Source organism: Natator depressus, chromosome 2 (assembly GCF_965152275.1).
Source record: "Natator depressus isolate rNatDep1 chromosome 2, rNatDep2.hap1, whole genome shotgun sequence".
NCBI lineage: Eukaryota > Metazoa > Chordata > Testudines > Cheloniidae > Natator > Natator depressus.
Window position 1 is genome coordinate 111,141,342 of NC_134235.1, and position 21,316 is coordinate 111,162,657.

The 21,316-nt window shown below is 41.5% G+C and overlaps 1 protein-coding gene and 1 long non-coding RNA gene across 2 annotated transcripts in view; one reads left to right on the forward strand and one right to left on the reverse strand.

Moving 5' to 3' along the window:
* LOC141982621 (uncharacterized) overlaps positions 1–9,003 on the reverse strand; it is a 57,334-nt gene extending 48,331 nt beyond the window's left edge. The window contains exon 1 of the long non-coding RNA XR_012638154.1: positions 8,849–9,003. This is a non-coding gene — a long non-coding RNA (uncharacterized LOC141982621). The remainder of the gene's footprint in view (positions 1–8,848) is intronic.
* ADTRP (androgen dependent TFPI regulating protein) overlaps positions 1–21,316 on the forward strand; it is a 45,607-nt gene that overhangs the window by 5,141 nt on the left and 19,150 nt on the right. Inside the window, exons 2-3 of the mRNA XM_074944881.1 lie at positions 3,634–3,768; positions 5,262–5,363. Coding sequence (XP_074800982.1) covers positions 3,634–3,768; positions 5,262–5,363 — 237 coding nt within the window. The remainder of the gene's footprint in view (positions 1–3,633; positions 3,769–5,261; positions 5,364–21,316) is intronic.

A 21,316-nucleotide genomic window follows, 5' to 3' on the forward strand; every position in this document is an offset into this window, starting at 1 on the left:
TCTTAAAAGGTACACTCCTGAGATTAAATTCCAGGATTTTTATTTGGAAATAGGGGCCTATGGATACAGGTGTGTGAGCGTGCACACGCTCACACACCGCAACCTAAGTAAAGAAAAATGAATGGAAAGTTTTCAGTCTGGAAGATACGATTGACCTCTTCTGTAAACTATAGAAAGAATGCTAGACTGAGAACTTGGATGCTTTGGGACCATCTGTTTCTTTTCCATCCAAATGTTTGTTTTAATTTATTTTACTGGGGGGGGAATGAAGTTTATTTCTGTCTCATGATTAATGTAGGGCTCACCATAAAAGCAATAATCAGACCCTTGTACTCTGGGAACCATGCTTCTCTCAAACAGGGAAAGCCTATGACATGCTTTATTAATGATTAGTCACCATGCATCACCAGACTTTCACTGTCATCACGTCACACAGGTCATTTCATTGCCATTTGTCATGCTGTTTAAAGTGTAGGGAGAAAGTATTGAACTGAACATTGTAGCTTGCTCTCCAGCCTGCAGTAGTTACAGTCAATGGCATACAGGAAAAAGAGCAATTCTTAAGCACCCATCTCCCATGTGTGGGCCCCATTCCTTGAAGCACCAGGGTCTGATCTGGTAAAGCACTTAAACACATGCTTAACTTCAAGTATACGAAGAGTCCCGTTGAAGTTGAGCATGTGCTTAAGTGCTTTGCTGCTTTGGGTCCAGCACCTTGCAAGATTGAGCCCTTAGAGTCCAAAACTGTACCTACAGTTAGAGAGGCCAGTCTTGATAAGGAAGATCTCAAAGTCAATGGTGAAACACACACATACACACACACACACACACACACACACACACATATATTTAAAGGGCTATTTTTGTGTCTCAAACTGGAATGAACTTGAACTGTAAATATTTGTGGTTTTGGCTGGGCTATTTTTAATGACAATTGCATTATTCAGCCCATAAGCCTCCTGTCCTCTTTGGAAGGAAGAATGGTGTTGGGGATGAGCCACAGCACTATTTGTCAAGTGACCTGCATGTTGTACCAATAAAATAAAAACCAGCAGGATCTTATTAAAGGGAAAAAGGCAAAATACCACATTTATTGTGAATACAGAAAGAATCATAGTAAGCAGTTAGTTACAGCTGTAACATTCCATTCAATCTCATCTTTATTCACTCATTCATTCATACAAACACACACACACACACACACACACACAGGTTCTGCAAGGTTGTTATCATAGTAAGCAGTTAGTTATAGCTATAACATTCCATTCAATCTCATATTTATTCACACATTCACACACACACACACACACACACACACACACAGAGGTTCTGCAAGGTTGTCATCATAGTTACCAGCCTTAGAGTTGCTCATGCCAAGCCACTGGCCAGGTGGCCTGGACATGAGGAGGGAGCAGGGCCTTGTCAGATGCTCATCTGATGCTCCTGGAAGTTGGTTTGCAGAATCAGACCCCAAAGTTCTCACTTTTTAAGAGTCTATTTTTATAGGAATTTCTTCCTATGCCAGTCTATGGGAATTGCTTCATCATGCTGTTGCTGAATCAATCAGCAGATAGCACATTCTTGACGGCTCCAAGAAGTTATCTTGTTCTTTGGTTCTCCCATTCTTGAGGCTGTTGGGTGGATTCCAGTCTGCCCTCCGGGGGTCCTCTGGTTATTTCCACTTGACGCCTTCTTCAGCCGATGGACACTGGATTCTTAGGCTGGCACCTCCCTGATCATTCAGTTGTTATCCACACCAAGCATCCGTCCACATACATCCTCTATCTCTATTTTAATCACAATTGTTAATACAACAAAAGGGCGGGGAGTCTCTGGGTGCTGTTTCTGTTGTTAGAGTATTGCTTTGAGTCTCTGTGAATTGCTTTGAGAACAGATTCTGTCTTAGAATGTACTAACACAATTAGCAGCTTGCAAGTTTCACACATAGAGGGAGAGAAACAGTACCAAAACCCAAGAGACCTCTTAATTAGTAATACCCTGGAATTTAAACTATGGGGAATCAAACTCATTTGTGATTTTAATACAGAACTTCTTTAATATGATCCAACATGCATTCAACTCCCACCTCTGCCTCATACTTCCTGTGAGACCATGGACAAGTCACTTAGCCTTTCTGTGCTTCAGTTTCCCTATCTTTTGTTTAAAGCTAATTACCCACCTCCTAGGAGTGTTGTGAGGCTTAAGTCATTAATATTTAAATGCACCTTGATGCCCTAAGGGGAACCACACTATGAAAGCACAAAGTATTGCGTTTTGAAATAGGGGTGGTTTTTTTGGTGGGCAGGGGGAGGCCATCCTGCTTCCCATCCTCTATTTTCCATCTAAAACTTTCTGATCAAGTACTGTGCCAGTGCTGTCCCCTCCCAAGTCCCACCTTCTCCAGGCTCTTGAAGAAGAAATCAGTCCAACCTCAGATATCACACAAACTCAAAAGAAAAATCTGATTCAGGGTGAGATCATGGCAAAAGAGACATCATTCAGAATGCCATACAGTATCTTTCCATCTCAGCAGTGCCAGCATTTGCAGTAGACTGAGTTTCCCAGCACAAGAGAGAGAGAGAGAAAATCTAGCTTTAAAAATACCACCAGTAATCAAGAAAACTGAGCTCAGGTTCAAAGTTGAGCACAGATTAGCAGCCAAAGAGCAGCAAGTTCTTAATAGGCTTCATCTTTACTTCTTTCCACGTTTAGTGCACTACGATCCATTGTGTAGCACTAGCCGAGGTGGTTGAACAATGAGAAACGTTGTTTTCAGATACAATTATTTGATGATCAGTGGAAGAGAATACAGATAATACATTATCTGCATAATATTATCAGACCATCTATGAAGTTTGCTAACTTAAAAAGAGCCAGAATCAATTGGTTACATTATTTGCCAAAAAAATTAATTCAACCAGCGCTCTCAATTCTAGTGCAAAGGGGTCTTATTTCTAGTTACTGAGGCCCAGATCCTCAAGGTATTGAGGCGGCTAACTCCTGCCTAAAATATCTTTGCGGATCTGAATGTAAAGTCCTGCTCTTGCATCCCCTGAATTCAGCAGAAATAGGTTCAAGACCCAGTACAGGACAACTCTTTTTCAAGTGGCTTCGCTGTCTAACACAGCCCTTTTAGAGTATTTTGTATTGGTTAATTGGTACAGTATGGGCATGAACTCTAAACTATCACCACCAGCCAGGAGGCACCATCTTGGCTAACCTGTGAGAACACTTATAGTGGTTGATTTGCAGGAAACATTAGAACTCAGAATAGCCACAGATTTGTCCCCTCCCATCACTACTATGTTACCTTGAGGTGAACAATTAACATATTAATTGCAAAAAGGCCTGTCTTTCAACACATCCTGCCACTTTCAGTCTGAATAAAGCTCACTCTTCACACCACACTGTTCTGCTCAGTCCATTAAGCGAGGTACTGTTCAAGTAATCTCCTGAACTACTTTATTTAATCACTTTCAGTTAATAAGGAAAATTGAGCCAAAAGCTATTTCCCTGGTGCTGACTTGTAGTTCACCAACAAAACAGCTCCCTAAAGAGCAAGTATTGAGTTCATGCAGGAACATGCTAATCAATGGTGGATGAAGATTCCCTCATTATCTGTAATTAATTTAGGTTTTGCAGGCTGTTTTCTATGGGATCTCCTTCCTGGCTGATGTGTTGAGACTAATTAAGAAACTGCCAAGTGCTAAATACATAATTTCCTGCAGAGACCTTCTCTTCAGTGCCCTGGCTTTCCCTGTGGCCATGGTAAGTAACCAATGTCTATAATAATAATAATTATATATACACATGTACCAGATAGATACAGATATTACTAAGGAGCTTCATTTTGTCTTTTGAAAACAGAACACATCAATTTAAATGAAGAAACAATGCTTAAATCTAGCCCCAGATGTGAAGCTAGCTAGTGGTTTATTGTTGAACATGTTGCTCTGACATACAGAGCGTCTACAAGCCCCCTCCCTCAACCCACTACAACCCAGCCATAAGCAAACAGAGGTCCACCAAAATCAAAGGGCAGAAAGTAGACATTCTGCTACCCTTATACATAAGAGCCAATGAAATTACCTACTGAAATAGTTTCACCAAAAGGGCAACATGTGCCTTAAGTGTCTAGTACCGTCCTTAAAAGGCAACAAATCCTCATATTGTCTTCCCTGACTGCAAAATGAGTTTAAACAAACACAGAAGAGAAACAGACTTAAATGATATTACTTAGAATAATCGACAAAATATTCATTTTGGACTGTCTGCTCACATGTAGACAATTGTGTCCGCCAAATGATTTTGCAAGTAGTGGGCCAGAGACTGAAATCACTCAGTCAGTACAACTCAGCTTGAGAGGGACTTACAGAAGCTCGGCTCAGGAGAGCTGAAATTCATCTTTAACTGGGTCCACAAGCATTTCAGCCAGGTGAATCAAGAGAGGCCATTCCTGCAATTGAGACTAAGCCATCTCAGCTACTAGTCGTTCTTTGCATATCAGTTTCTTGTAACACTGCCGTCACATCTCCCATGCACGCTTCTCCGTATGAAACAGAAAAGGGCTGAACACTAGGACGTATCTGTCTGTAAACTGCGTGCACTATATTTAGTACTCACAATCCTCCCCACCTCTCATGCCCTCATTTCCATAATATGGACAACTTGTGCTCAAATGTAAAACCAGGCCAAGAAAGTACAAATGAGCTTTTGGATATCAGTAGCTGATACTGGGATTCATTTCTTACACTTAAATCCTCCCACTGTAAATCCTCCCCTATTGGATCAGATGGGCACAAGATACAGCCTACTCCTGTACCTACAATTTAGGAATGAAATTTACAGACTTTACCGGCATGCCAAGATTTAGACAATCAGTCTTGCCACTATCTGCTTTTACTTTGTTACTGAGCAGAACAAATCCTTTGGCATGACAACCAAGGCCTAGGAACCTTGGACCATCCAAGATCCCACTGGCAAAATAAGAAGGGTTCAAGGATAGTCATGTGTTCCCTGGAAATTTCAGGGTCAGCAGTTTATCCAGTAGAGGAGGGGTTTCTTATAGACATATGCCCCAGAATACTGAGAAAGGCAAGGTGAGTCTGACATGGCATTAACAACAGCAGAACACCGCAACTTGCAGTAACTTCCCTTCTTTACTTTGTAATTTGTGTGATACATCAGTTGTTTTATCTCGCAAGCTCACATTTTTCCTACAGCCTGCTTTGCCTTTTACAACAAAAATTCTTTTGTTGCAGTTTGTGTTTATGTCCTTTTGGGTATTGTATACGTACAACCGAGAACTGGTTTACCCCAAGAGCCTGGATGGGATGATTCCAAGGTGGTTAAATCATGCTATGGTGAGTAAAAAGCCGGACTAGCGCCTAGAACACCCAGACTTTTGCAATGAATGTTCCACTGTTGCATTATTTATCTTTCCAAAAGGGTTTCACAACTCCCCCCACCGCTGTCTATTTAAAGCACACATTGAGCTGAATGTAATGAACGGATGCATGCGCTATAGTTGTCTAAAGAAGCTTTTTAGCACAGGGCAGGTCAGTGAATCATGGCATGTCAAGCCTCTTAAAAATCAATGAAAAGGTGTGTAATCATACAAAGAAAACCTTCTAGGTTAGTGCAGTTCAAAAACGAAATTGTCTCCATAAACAGAATGTTATGAAATACAAACTGGCTAGGAATACAGCGGAGCACTTGGTAAGTTTTAAAAGAGGTGAAAGAATCAAAGTAAATCTGACAGCTCAACAGCTCATAAGGTAATGTGTGCACAGCACTGAATAGCAGAATTGAAATGATTGTTTACAGATTTCTATAAATATATTCCAGATCTCTCCTTCAATTGCCATAGCTGTTTTTATGATGTGTTGAATAATCACATACTTCTCATCAGTCAAGTGTAAGGATGCTGACAGTAACATGGAAACCGTGGGTGGTTATAAGGTCATGGCAGCCTCCTGAGGCTAAGGGAGGCAGGAAGGGGAGAGGTTCAATGCTAGACATGAATCAGAGGAGCCAAAAAGTATGAAATAATCATGCAGACGTCCCAGCCTTGTTTCTCTCAAGATTCCAGTTTTTTAAGATTTTTCCAACTCAATAACTTTGCAAGACACTGCAATTCCTGATGCCTTTGAAGCTAAATGGAACTTCCCAGATATTTCTGACTGAGAACTTTTGTTAGATTTTTTTTAAACATCCACTTTATAAATGTATATTTACAAATACTTATGCTTGTGCAGCATGAACATATATGCCACTTTCCCATGAGTGATATCCATGTGATAAACTGAGTGATAAATGGAAGCCATGATGCACTTTTGACCCTATCACCTGCTCTCTGCCTACTAATCCAACTTCACTGGGACTACTTCAACATTCCAAACCACTGAACAGATGCAAACAGCCACTGTTTTTTTTAAAGCTATTAGTCACAGAAAATTATTCCTTTTCTTCTCAAAATTACATTGGTCTCAGGTTCAGGATTCTGGGCCAGCAATAGGGCTAACTATTATCTTGTTCAGTGCTAGATTTTGGATTTATTTTTTTTTAAATCTCAATGCACAGCTGGGAATTTGTCCTTCCCAACAGGGCAACTTTTTGTAATGGCCTAGGAAGATTGAGAGATACTGGGGCTTCCAAGTGTGACATTATTACAGATGGAAAAACTATTTGCAGCAGTCTCTAAAATATATTTGTTATAATTTCTCTCTCCTTCCCAGGCCTGTATAGATGTACAAACAGTACTAAGGGAGCCTAGCTTTACAACTGGAGGGGTACAAAAAATAGTAAGAGTGAAATGTTTTCAAGTTCTCCGAGATATCTACATTTCCCTCCTTCTGTAAACATTCAGCATATACAGAATACCTGACAATTTGATGTGGTATCAAGATTTTATTCACATGATTTTGGGATGATCTGTGTAACTCAAATCTGCATAACCAAATGGGATGACTTGCCTCACCCTCTGGAAATAGCATGCTGGGAAACCTGTTTACAGCATCCCAGACTCAGTTTAAAAATGATCCCATCCTGTAAGCATAGAGGGAACAGAACTGCAATTTAACTTCCGTTCCCAAATCATGCTACATTCAGGGGCATGTTTAGGTCCCACCTACATTACAAGATAGAACCACGTTTTCACTTCGTCAAGGCAGAACTGCACTGACCCTGGTTGCTGAGTCTGCAATAAATGTCATCTTCTAATTCATCTGTGACAAGCTTCCTCCCGCTCCTCATTTAAGGAGTTCCTGAAAACGCATGTATTTTGGGAAGCATTCCAGCCACTGCACAATGATCAACCAACCTCTCAGTGACTGACTGCAAACCAGCTGCCTGTAATGAAATGTAATAGGCCATGCTCACCTTACAGCACTATATACATGATTAATGCTACTAGCAGTTCTGCCAACTTGTGGGAGGGGCGTGGGGAAAGTTTCCTTCCAGTAATTGTAGAATCCAAGATGTCTACTAGAAGTGAATTAAGAGTTCTGAAAAGATCATTGGCACTGACATGGCATGGGGAGAGCCTACGCGAGCATTATAAATGCTATCATAACGAAAATAAGGCTTTTAAGGCCTCAGGAATAGCCAACGGCATTTCTTCCTTTTGATCCAAGATGTCCACTGTAAATACCAGGGGGATCTGGGGAGCTGCCACATATTTAAAGGGACAGCACACTAAATGTCAATTGTCAGGGAAAAGATTTGATGAGGGGGTTTCCTCTTCCCCATGAACTCTGCTATATTTCACAGCTCTGAGGTTAGCAAAAGTTCATATCACCTCGTGGCTATGGGGGAAAAGCTGTTAGTTTTGTTAGGTGGCTGGGTGTTTTGGGTATATCAGTTATATATATAAGGGATATATCATTTACAGCCTGAGTGTTTTTAAATCAGTAGAACAGTCTCAGAGGCCCAAATCCACAAAGGGATAGGGAAGAGATAGGTGCCCAAGAATGAGATCCACAAAAGCCAGAACACTAGGCAGGGAGCCACCTAAACAAGGCAACCAATGTTCCCTCTAATTTTTTCTGTCCATGTGTGGAATATATTTTGTTATGTGCAGCAAGGTATGTGCAGATGTGCGCCACCAGTAAAAACAAAAAACCTAGATATAATATATATATATATATTTTTAAAAGTTAAATAGGGATAATTACTCCAACCAGGGCAGGTTAGGCATTTTAGAACTCACTACTCGAGGAATTAAATTTAAGTGTAAGAGAAATAAAAATTATGGCATGCATAGACCAGGCAAAACACTAAAATAACACACTTTGAAAGAATAAAATTACAGAGAATATATGTGCATTGCAGGAAGTACCAAGAAGTAACAACAACAATAATACAAATATGTGTTGGGAGGTTAGTATCACACAGAGGCAGTGTGTGTTTGACAAAGTGTGTGTGTGTGATACAGAGACAGTGTTTGTGTGTGCGTGTGTGAAACATTATGTGTGTGACAGAGTGACAGAGACCGTATGTATGCCACAGACTGTGTGTTGCAGTGTGACAGAGAGACAGTGTAACACAGACAGTGTGTGAGACAGTGTGTGTGACACCGTGTGTGTGTGTGAGCAAGACACACGCACACACACAGCATGTGTGCTGGCTGCTGGGAAAGTTTCTGAGAGACACCCTGCACGCTCTCTTTAAGACACTCACTGAAAGCTCTCCTACTCTGTCCTGAGCCCTGTTGTCTCCCCGCCCCCGCTCTGCGGACATGGGGTAGGTGGGCAGTGGAAGAGAGAGAGACTGACTGTGTGAGCTGATTGCTGGGGAAATCTCAGACAACAGGGCACTGTCTCTTTAAGAAAGGCACTCAGCCACTCACCCTTCCCGGCAGCTCCGAGTCCTGAGCCAGGCTGTGTCCCCTCTGCCCTGCGGAGACGGGGTACAGGGGCTGCGGGGACAGGGGGATGCCTGGACATCAGCCCCCTCCCCCACTGCACAGCCAGCAGGATGGTCCCCAGAGCAGCTGCAGGACGGAGCAACGGTGGGGGAGGGGCACCTGAAAACATGCTGCCGGGCTGGGTGTGTTCTCCTAATCAGCTGGGCAGCCCTTGACTCTCTCCTGCAGAGCTGCTCCAGTGCGCAGCTTACAGGGAACACAGATTAGGCAATGGAAGATGACAACAAGAGAAATGTAAACTAAGCCCCACCCCTCTCACAGAGTTAGGTGCCTAAATCCAGGCTGCAGAGAGGCACTTAGTTCTGCTTGTGATCCACAACCAGGAACCTCTTTCCTGGAGTCAGGTGGCCTCGGTGCCTCAGTCATTTCTTGTGAAAAATGCATTTGGCGCTTGCCTTACTCCACACAAAATGGCTGGAGAAGAAGGTGCTCACCTTATAACTTTTAGCCCAGTTATTACAGCACTCCCCTGGGGTGTGGAAATGCAGGTTCAATTCCCCCTCTGGCAGAGAGGGAAACAGGATTTGAAGAGGGGTCTCCCACCTCTTAGGAGAGGGGTGTAATCACTGAGCTGTGAGATATTCTGATGTTGGGCTCCTTCAGTCTCTCCTGTTGAAGCTGTTCCATTGTGGATTGCTACTTACAGAGTCACTGGAGCAGAGAGAAAGAGAATAACTCCATTGCCTAGTATTTCAGGCACCCAACCTGGGAGGTGGGAGACAGAGTCCAGTCCAGTCCTCCCTGCTCTAATGACTCTTTTAGGTATTTATAGCAGGGGACTAGACCCTCGGGATTTACTCATGTAAAACTGGGACTAAGTACCAATGGATCTTTAGGGATCTAAGTACCAATCTAAGTACCGATGAGGATCTGATTCAGAGATCTCCCTAACTATATGAATAGGACAAGCATTATGTTATGTAACTAAACAGTTTGTCTAGGTCATACAAGAAACAAGCACAAACACTCTGGGAACACAAAGCTTCTTGAGCTGGCAACCAAGCTTTCTCTTCCTTGTGACAATCAACCAACCAACCAACCCTGTATATTTTCCCTGATACTGGTACATCAAAGGGTTTTCACTTTGCATAACTAGCCACAGAATGTCTACATAGGGGCTTTTGCTGCTTGTCACGTGAATTTAGTCTCCTGGTGGAACAAGCTCATGCTGAATAGTTACTAAAGGAGAAAAGGAGCCGGTGGGAAGATGTACCCCTCTCCTTTTTGTAGCAATCTGAGCAATGCATACAGGCAATGTTGAGACTTTGCTCTAACATTCAAATGGTTACAACTAGCAATGTACCAAGGGTATTATGTTTTAGTCATGGTTTTGCAATGACCTAAGTGGAAAATTTTCATTTTGAAACAGGAAGAGTGGTTGGAAATCAAATTCTATTATGAGGATTTAGTGAGGCCCAATGGAGAAGGTGCTACATTGGGAGCCAGGATATCGGAGTTCTAGTCTTGGCTCTCCTATTGAATCTTATGCAATTCATTTTACATCTGTGCTTCAGTTTCCCCATCTGTAAAATGGGGGTAAGTATGCTTGCCCATTTTTATAAAGAACTTTGAGATCTATGGATGAAAACCACTACATAAGTCCTAAGTACTATTATTTTATCTGAACCAAAGTTTTTAGATGGAGGGTGACACAGATAAAAGCCATTTTGGCCCATTCTCTCATTGAAATTGTTTATTTCGTTCCTGACCTGTTTTTAAGCTGTATCTGGATGCTCCCCCAAAAGCCACTACCTGTTTTGTATGGTTTGAATTGAATCACGTGAATATATTATTCATTTTAATGGCAGTTGAGAAGAACCCTGGATTTTTAAGGGGTTGACAGGATTGACAGTAAAACAAAAAAGGAGAATTGTGGGTCATTAGTTTGTAGCACAAGAAAGAAAACTTGCAACTATTCATTCAGTTGCATTCTTAATAACCGTATGCATATGTTTTTCTTCACTACTAAAATAATTTTTTTTCTTTTGGTCTGCAAAACATTATCCTTTTCAGTTTGATTTCGTAAGTTACTTTCTTAGACTATAGGCAAGTTTTTGTTTAATATTACACTTGCCTAAATTATTAGTATTTCTTTGTATTATGGTAACTCTTACAAGCCTCAACAAAGATCAGGACCCCATCGTGCTAGGCACTTTACAAACACACAGTAAGAGACAGTCTATACCCGGAAGAGCTTACAATCAGTTAAGACAAAGAGGTGGTGGGAGAGAGTAGAGGCACAGTGAAGAAGTGGCCTGCCCATGGTCACAAAGCACATTAATGGTAGAACTAGCAAGCGAACCATGTCTCTAAGTGTTCTCTCCATCGGATCAAACTGCCTCAATGAATGACAGCTGAGGAGTATTTGGGCATACTGAGGGTAATGCAGAAAGCAAGGGACAAGAACATGGGAGCACAAGAGGCCTCACGTAAGTGAGCCATTGTTGTTTTGACAGCATTACAAACATAGAAAGCAAGAAGGATTCACAATACCAGTGAGGCTTCCCATATTTCTCCTCATTTAAGGGCTTTTGTCTACAGACAAAAGTTATACCTCTTGCTTTAACTATACTGGTATAGTTAAAGCAGTACAACCCCACCCTAGTGTGGAATCGGTTATTCTAGCATAAGTGTGATTTATACCGGTATAATTTATGCTTATATGGGAAGGAGAACTCTGCAATTCTGGTATAAGGCACCTTTACACAGATGATATCCACACTAGCTGCTGTACTGGTATAACTTTAAAAGTAAAATATCACACCCCTAACCCAACAGTTATAAAACTGGTGCAAAGTCTGTGTGTAGTCAGGATCTTAGTTCAGTGCATTCCATCCAGGACTGCTATTTTTCAAAAGAATATATTTACTCAGAGCATATACACCTGGGCATTTTCGGCCACATCTCTGACCATCTCATATGATTTCTCCTGCACTTGTATTAAACATTTAATAGCTCTTTTAAATAGGCAAAGAGATAAACATTTCCATTTGCTTGCATTTCCAACTATCCTGGTTTTAAACCCTCTGGCAGCTATGGACATTTATAGGCTCCCCCTTATATTCATTTGTTAGGAGAAAAGAAGAATGTCAGTGTGAGGGTTATGGTGCATTAAAGTGACTGCCACACACACTTGGATGCTAAGATCCTTGGTTTTCCCCCATGCTATATGTAGTTCTCAGATGCTTCCATTTTTGTTGACATAAACACTTTCTCTCTGAGTAAATGGGGTTATTTCATTGATGAATGTTAAGGCATTGAATCCTCCTTGACTTCTGTTATTCGAGAACGCACAAGTGCTAGCTCCCATCCCCCTGGCTAGACAGCTGGAGACAAAATTCCATGTTGAAAGATTGTATCATTTCAGGCTCATGTCAGCTTCAAACTGCAATGTGAACTTTACCCACTTACTTGTGTATTTAGTTTCAGAGCAAAATATTATTACAATTTTGGCACCAAAACTCACTCACACTGTATCATAATAAGCATTCAAATACTCAATAAGGTCCACATTTTCAAAGAAATGCACATGTGCAAAATTGTGTGCACTATTGCTACAAATTCACTCAAACATCTAATGTGACATTTCCATGTACAACAACTGCGAAGATGCCTGCATTCCTGGTAACTGCAAACAAATTGAGCACATGCATTTCTGAAAATGTGGGACTTGCATAGCCCCCTCCACTCTTCCATGGTGAGCACTATTCGACCTCGAAAGGGAAGAAATAAGTTTGTTTTCTGACATATTAAAGGTTTGATGATATTTGACAGCTGCTAAGATTAAACTCAAGCAATAGCTTCCCAATTGTGTTCATGCCTGGCTAAAATAGCAGAACTTTTTGTATCTCTTGTACATGTGTACATACACACAAATACACACAGACAGATATTCATTTGGTTTCCTGGCCATGCATTGCTGCTCCAGATTGTATAATAAATAAAAAAACATTGATTAGGGCTGTCAAGCGATTAAAAAAAATTAATCGCGATTAATCGCACAATTAATTGCACTGTTAAACAATAATAGAATGCCATTTATTTAAATATTTTTGGGTGTTTTCTACACTTGCAAATATATTGATTTCAATTACAACACAGAATAGAAGGTGTACAGTGCTCACTTTATATTTATTTTTGATTACAAATATTTGCACAGTAAAAAACAAAAGAAATAGTATTTTTCAATTCACCTAATACAAGTACTGTCGTGCAATCTCTTTATCATGAAAGTTGAACTTACAAATGTAGAATTATGGACAAAAATATAACTGCATTCAAAAGTAAAACAATGTAAAATTTTAGAGCAGGGGTCAGCAACATTTTAGAAGTGGTGTGCTGAGTCTTCATTTATTCACTTTAATTTAAGGTTTCGCGAGCCAATAATACATTTTAACGTTTTTTAGAAGGTCTCGCTCTATAAGTCTATATATTATATAACTAAACTATTGTCGTATGTAAACAAGGTTTTCAAAATGTTTAAGAAGCTTCATTTAAAATTAAAGTAAAATGCTGATCTTACACCGCTGGCCCACTCAGCCCACTGCCGGCCTGGGGTTCCGTTCACCCAGACCGGCAGCGGGCTGAGTGGGGCCTGCGGCCGGGACCCCGGCTGGCAAGGGGCTGGCAGCCAGAACCCCAGACTGGCAGTGGGCTGAGCAGGGCCAGCAGCCGGGACCCCAGACCAGCAGTGGGCTGAGCGGCTCAACCCGCTGCCGCTCAGTCTGCTGTCGGTCTGGGGTTCAGTCCGCCGGCTCCTGCCAGCCAGGGTCCCAGCTGCCGGCCCCGCTCAGCCCACTGCTGGTCTGGGATCCCGGCCCTGTCCACATAGAGTAGGTACCTACCTTCTCCCTGGTTCTAGCCATTCTCTTCCTCTCTCTGCACTGAGATGAGGGTGGGAGTGCACTGAGACCAGGTCTGGGGGTGAAGGAGCACGATGGGGTGCAGGGTCTGGCCAGGAGCTAGAATGAGGGAGGGGGCTCAGGGTTGGGGCAGGAGGTTTGGGTGTGGCGTGCTTACCTGGGCAGCTCCCATTTGGTGTGAGGGGTGCAGGTGGGAATGTGGGGTGTGTGTGTGCAGGAGCTCCGGTTTGGTGCTCAGGGCAGGGGGCTGGGGATGTGTGAGGAGGGTGCAGGAGTCGGGGCTGGGGTGTGTGGGTGTGAGGGCAGAGGGCTGGGCAGGGGTCAGGGCAGAGGGCTGGGGATGTGTGTGAGGGGATGCAAGAGTCAGGGCAGAGGGCTGGGGGTGTGGGCTGGGGCTGTGGGGGTGCTCCCAGCCCCCTGCCGTGAGCGGCTCACAGCAGGGGGCTGGTGGGGATATGCCGATTGCACCCCCCTCCCCAAGGTTCCTGGAGCAGAGAGCCTGCTCTGGTTCCGCTTTTCCCTCTCCCCTCCGTAGCAAGGGCCGTCAGCTGATCGGCTGCAGGGAGAGAGAGAAGGAGGGCCAGGAACCCAGCACGCTGGGGGAAGAGGCAGGGGGAGGGGGAAGCTTGCCTGCCCTGCAAGGAGAGGGCGGGGGGCGGGGGCGTAATTTTAATGGCACGCTGCTGTCTGCCGGGGTCTGGCAGACAGCAGCGTGCCATTAAAAATTGGCTCACGCCATGTTTGCCACGCGTGCCATAGGTTGCTGACCCCTGTTTTAGAGTCTGCAAGTTCACTCTTGTTCAGCCAATCGCTCACACAAACAAGTTTGTTTACATTTGCAAAAGATAATGCTGCCCGCTTCTTATTTACAGTGTCACCTGAAAGTGAGAACACATGTTCTCATGGCACTGTTGTAGCCAGCATTTACAGGCAAGATGCAATAAAGATTCATATGTCCCTTTATTCTTCAATCGCCATTCCAGGGGACACATGTCCATGCTGATGATGGGTTCCGCTCAATAACAATCCAACACAGCTTTCTTTTTTAATAGTTCAGATTGTGTAGTTTCTGCATCGGAGTGTTGCTCTTTTAAGACTTCTGAGAGCATGCTCCATACCTCGACCCTCTCAGATGTTGGAAGGCACTTCAGATTCTTAAACCTTGGGTCGAGGGCTGTAGCTATCTTTAGAAATCTCACATTGGTACCTTCTTTGTGTTTTGTCAAATCTGCAGTGAAAGTGTTCTTAAAATGAACAACATGTACTGAGTTATCATCTGATTGCTATAACATGAAATATATGGCAGAATACTGGTAAAACAGAGCAGGGGACATACAATTCTCCCCCAAGGAGTTCAATCACAAATTTAATTAACACATTTTTTTTAACGAGTGTCATCGGCATGGAAGCATGTCCTCAGGAATGGTGGCCAAAGCATGAAGGGGCATACGAATGTTTAGCATATCTGGCACATAAATACCTTGCAATGCCAGCTACAAAAGTGCCATGTAAATGCCTGTTCTCACTTTCAGGTGATACTGTAAACAAGAAGCAGTCAGCATTATCGCCTGTAATGTAAACAAACTTGTTTGTCTCAGCGGATTGGCTGAACAAGAAGTAAGACTGCGTGGACTTGTAAGCTCTGAAGTTTTACACTGTATTGTTTTTGAGTGCACTTATGTACCAGAAAGATTCTACATTTGTAAGTTGCACTTTCATGACAAAGAGTTTGCACTACAGCATTTGTATGAGGTGAACTGAAAATACTATTTCTTTTATCATTTTTACAGTGCAAATATTTATAATAAAAAATAATATACACTTTGATTTCCATTACAACACAGAATACAATATATATGAAAATGTAGAAAAACATCCAAAATATGTAATACATTTCAATTGGTATTCTATTGTTTAACAGTGCGATTAAAACTACGATTAATCGCGATTCATTTTTTTAATCGCGATTCTTTTTTTTCAGTTAATTGCATGAGTTAACTGCGATTAATCAACAGCCCTAATATTAATAATTCTGAGAGAAAATCTGTTTAACAAAGCCTTTTAATCAAGGCATTTTACTATTTAAAAAATATAAAACAATATAATGAACTATGCAGTTTCATACTAATAAAAGAAGAGAATAGAAAGTAAGGAGAGAAAATAAATAAGGACAGAGCAGAACAGCAAAACTGACATTTGTGGGAAGACAAAAACATAGCAAAGTAAATCAAATGAGGCATCTTGTGCCACCAAGGGGCCAAGAAGAGAGAAAGAGAGCAGTGATGGGGAAAAGCACCGGGAATAGTAAAACTACACAACAATGGCAGTGGTTGGGGGACTGTTTGGTACCATCATGCAAGGATAGTAAGAGGTAAAACTCTTTCTGAAAGCCACACATACACTGGTAAAATCCTTCAGACCTTGGGACTTTGCCTGAGTGTGGATTGAGTAAAAACTAGGTAAAGACCTCAGAATTTGGCTTATGAATATTAGCCTTTGGGCAACTATCTTGTGTCCCCCAATCCAACCTCGAAATTGAGGCTCATCCTTTGTTTTCAGTAACATTGCTGATGAAGAAGACACAAATGTAAGTATTTACAAGTGATACAGAGCTGTTAAGCAGACAATCTGTTCTTAGGATTTGGCTGGAAAAAAAGAGAAATCAGGGAGGGATTTTTCAAAAAACACTTACCATTGGCCTAATTCTGCTCCTATCGAAGTCAAGTTAGGCCACTGCTAAGTGCTTGTGAAAATCCCACCCTCAAGCTTGGTCTACACTGGAAAGTTAGGTTGCTGCAGCTAGATTGGTCAGGAGTATGAAAAACCCCACCCCTGACTGACGTAGCTACGCTGAGATGTCCCCCAGTGTAGACACAGCTATGTGAACAGAAGAATGCTTTTGTCAAAGGTTGCCACTGTTGCTAGGAGATGTAGTGTTCCTACCAACTGTCACGCGGTAAATAAGCACCCCGACTTTCACAATAAACCAAAAAAATCAAGCTAATCCCGTTTCAAAACAAGGCCCAAACAAGCCAGTCCCTAAGAACCCCAACACTGTGTGTGACTAGATCTGCCCTAGCGTGCAGTCTGGGACTGTGGTGGGCCCACTGAGCATCCCTGACTTTTTCCCCCCCTAACCCCTGCTTGCTGGGAGCCTATCAAAAAAAAAAAAAAAAAGAAGCAACAAGCTACAAGCCAAAAAAGTAGCCAACAAGCAACTCACAAGCCAATTAAGCCAAAACCAAGCCCAATTTCTGCATTTTTTTCGCGGGTTTGGCATGTCTGGTTCTTACACTGATGGAAAAATCCCTCTGTCGGCATAAACTGTATCTACAACTTGGGGGTAAGCTGGCATAGCTATGGCAACCTAGCTATGCCGATATAGTCTCCATAGAGCGACAATACTCAGTTCTCAAATATTCATGGAAAACAAACATACAGGGTGAGAAAATATGGTTAAATGAAAATTCACTTTGGAAAACAAATATCCATAGACAGCTATTCCACTATTTGCTCTAATCTGGGGCACTGATCAAGCAGGATAACAAAACACATGTTTAATGTTAAGTATGTGTGTAATCCCAGTGATTTCAATTCGACTACTCACGTGCTCGAGCACATGCTTAAGCAGTTTGTTGGACTGAGGCCTGAGTTCCCACCCACTACCATTCAGTTGGCTCTATAAACCTGTATTTTCAAAACCAAAACTAATTAAATAATAAATAATAATAATAATAAAAAAGAAGAAGTTATTAGATAAAAAATATTTCAAATTACATAATATGTTTGGAAAGTAGAAGCACTGCAAGTTCTTAATTCTTTGTGTAAAAGAGACAATTTGCTCTTGTTCAGTTCATGCATAGTAAATGCATCCCAGGGAGAGACAAAGAATACAGAGGGAAAAAGACAAAATCATTATTTCTTGTTTTAACAGAATATGAAAATGTCACAGTTTAACTCTTATGTTCTGGAGACCAGTCAGTATGCCAATATTTCAGATGAAGTTTGAGTCATACTCAAGAGAAAGTTTCCCAGCATTAACAATTGAATAAATAATAATAATAATAAATAATTGATAAAAGATTTTGGAGAACATAATATTTTATCGTCTTTATAACCTGAGCTGTATTTCCGAACACCTGACCATCTGATAAAACAGCTGAGAGCGCCTCATGAATGCTACAGATTTTAGTTTTCCATTCGCCATCCTGCAAAAAATGCAAAAGCTTTAGTTTTCCCACTTAAAATTTTGCTGTCCTAACTGAAGAGGTAAACAAACTTCTCAACAAGCAGAGATATTAATTAAAATACACATTAAATTAAATTAAAACAAAAACAAAAAATAGTGAAGTTTCCTGAAAAGGGATGAATAAGCTCATTCATTCATTTCATTGACAGAGAGATTAGAACACACCACTATTGTTTTAGACCGTGATTTTGGCTTTTTTAACCTCAGAATGAAATAATTTTCTCTCCCTCTGTGATAATTATTTTTATCAGTTTCCCTGTTTGCAGGTAAAACTGAGAAACTGTTAATTGAAACACAGAACAAGTCATTGCTTCCACCTATTTTTGCCAACATTCTGATTTGTGTCAATCCAAGCCTAATTATTAGATTTCCTTTTAAATCAAGAAGCATAACAGTATATATTTTTAAGTTTGCTTCCAAACAAAGATGGCACTGATTTAAATAAATGTCAGATTAAAAACACAGTTAGGTTAAAATTGGGTTTATAACTGTCTTTAATGAATCGTGGTGTTTGGTGACTAAAGACTAATATTAAAAATAGCTAGAATGAGAGCACACTTTTTCCCTGTGAAAATGAAAAGCCTTTAAAGACCTTACAACTAGTATTAGCAACCACGGTATATGGGCCATCACTAATGTTCATCACTAAAGTCAGCTTTCTATCAGCCATCCAAGGGAATTCATTTGGAAAGCTAATTGAATGTCATTGGTAAGGACACACTTTGCATAGGTGGCCAATCATGCATTCCTTTGGTATTTGCTGTATAAACATGAATCACACTGAACCCATTTACTCTTGTGAATGTACTCCATTATTCCATATGAATTCCATTGTAAATTGCTACTAAAGGAGAAAACAAACTGTAGATAGGGTTCATAAAATGGGTGAACACACCAACATGCTTTATGGTACCAGCATGGTGATGAAAGGCTCTGTCTCCCTCTCTGTTTTTTTCACTTAGAATTATTTTGTTGCATTTCATGTGTATCATAGGGATGTGCACATGTGTTCAGTATGGCAAGGACATGTGCAGTGTGTATTCAAGTTCAGGAATGAGAAAGACTAGAAAATTAAAATGTACATACATACACACACACACTCACCCAGAGTGAGAAGCCAATATAAAAGAAGAAGCCATTTGTACATGAACAAGTTTCACTAGAGAGCACTCCTATAACATACACAAGGATCTCTCTTTATCTGCCTATGATTAAGGCGATCTTGCTTTCAAAATTTAAAAAAACTGGAAGTCTTTTGTGGCAAAGTGTTTTTAGGATCATGAACTATTCACACAGAACACAGAGTATACTTTTTAATAAAACATGTGTTGGTGTCACTGCTGCCAGCTTCTGACTCAACATGTTTTTCCGAGTGAAGGAGTTTTTTCCCCCTCAGTAACTTGGGGCTCTGCGTGAGTTTATCGTGAGCCACTCAACAACTGTTAACTTTCATTCTGAGCAAAACAACACCAAACAAACAAACCCAGCTTTGATAAGTATCTGCTGTAAAATTCATTTGATTTTCTCTTGACTTCAAAACACTGCTCTTCCCACTGAATGGCTGGGCCTAATAAACATAGAATACATTTTCCTCAGTACAGTAATATGGCTTGAACAAATAATTTGTTGTGATTGAAAAAACAAATGTTTCCACTGATGAAATGGAAAGCTAGGTCATTGCGTGCCCCCAAAGGAATCGCCCGGGACACTGGGTGTTATGTGAAAAATTGGGACACATTTCTGACTAAAAGACATAATTATAGGGACTGTGAGGAAATTAATTTGTACAAACTGAAGACCTTTTTCTACTTAAATGTATCCAAGAATCACTTGAACTTATACAGCTGGACCTCTGCTATTGACTGAGGGGGGTTGTAGGACTCTAGTCTAGGGTATGAAATAAAACAGAGAAAAGTCTCAACAGCACTGGCAGGGAGATGAACTAGAACAATCAAATAAACCTTTGTTATCTCTAGCTTGTAGAATACAACAACTGAAACTGAAGGATATTTGGCAACAAGCCACATGGGGCTGAATAATGGCTTCTGAGGCCTCCCATGCTAGGGATGTGTGAGAGGAATCTACTAAGTGCTCTCTTGCAGCATGCAGCCATAATGTGTCACACTCTTTTAGAGGTAGAAAGTAACTCTCTCTCCCAAACATCTGCCAATAAAACTTACATCTCATACCACGCCATCATGTCCTCTGCATAGGCCTGATCCAAAATCCACTGATGTGAATGGAAAGATTCCCCTTGACTTCAATTGACTTTGGTCTGACCTTAAAGGCAACATATTATATGACACAGAAAAAATCATGTATTATGTTTGCTGCTGCAGTTTTTTCCCACATTCTATCTATAAAACCAATTGCCTTAGTTACTAGGAGCCCAACTGAGCAGGTCTTGCTGTGGTTGCCTGCTGCTGTGCATTGAACAACTGTTTTCACTGAGCTGTTGACAGTAACACTCAGGGCTTCTTCCTGAGTAGTTACAGTTAATTTAGAGCCGGAGCATTGTCTTTCATGTTGAAAACCAGAGAAGTGGACTTTCTATGTGGAAATCCCCACAAGAAATTCCTCCCTGAGGCTGACCCAAGTTGACCCTGTATGAGGGGAGGGGAAAAAAATACCTCGAAACCTGGAGGACCTCAAGACCCTCTGTGAGAGGCCAGTGATACCCAAGTGGACCCTGTACCCCAGCAGCAATGCTAGCCCACTGCACCCCCCGAACTCCCCTGAGCATGCTACGAAGGCTTTGCAATTTGCTTCCAGCAGCTCCCCATGGCGACTCACAAAACAGTTAATACAATCTGGGGTTGGATCAGCTTCTCTGGTTAATTTCTGTGGGGCTGGATGGACTAAGATATGTCTCCTCCAAAACTCTGCCCTCAGCCCGACCACTCCTTCCCCAGTCTGCCCCAACTCCACACTACACACAGGGCCTGGTTGTGGAGACAGTGCCACTCAGGTGTCCCTTCTGTACAGACAAATGGAGATCCATAGGTAGATCGGGGGATGGGGGGAGGGGTATTTATGATCTGAAAGGGCCTTAGAACAAACACAGCAAGGTGCACCCGTAGTTCAAAGATCCCTTCCAATTTGCATGAATTTGCATTTGTCAATGCTGAATTTCACCTGTCTTCATGCTTCCCATTCACCTAGCTTTGTTAGGTCTCTGTGAAAGTCCTCAGTCTTTTCTAATCATTATTAACCTAACTACATTTTGTGTACTCTGCAAATGTTGTCACCTCAACAGCCACACCATTTTCCAGATCATTG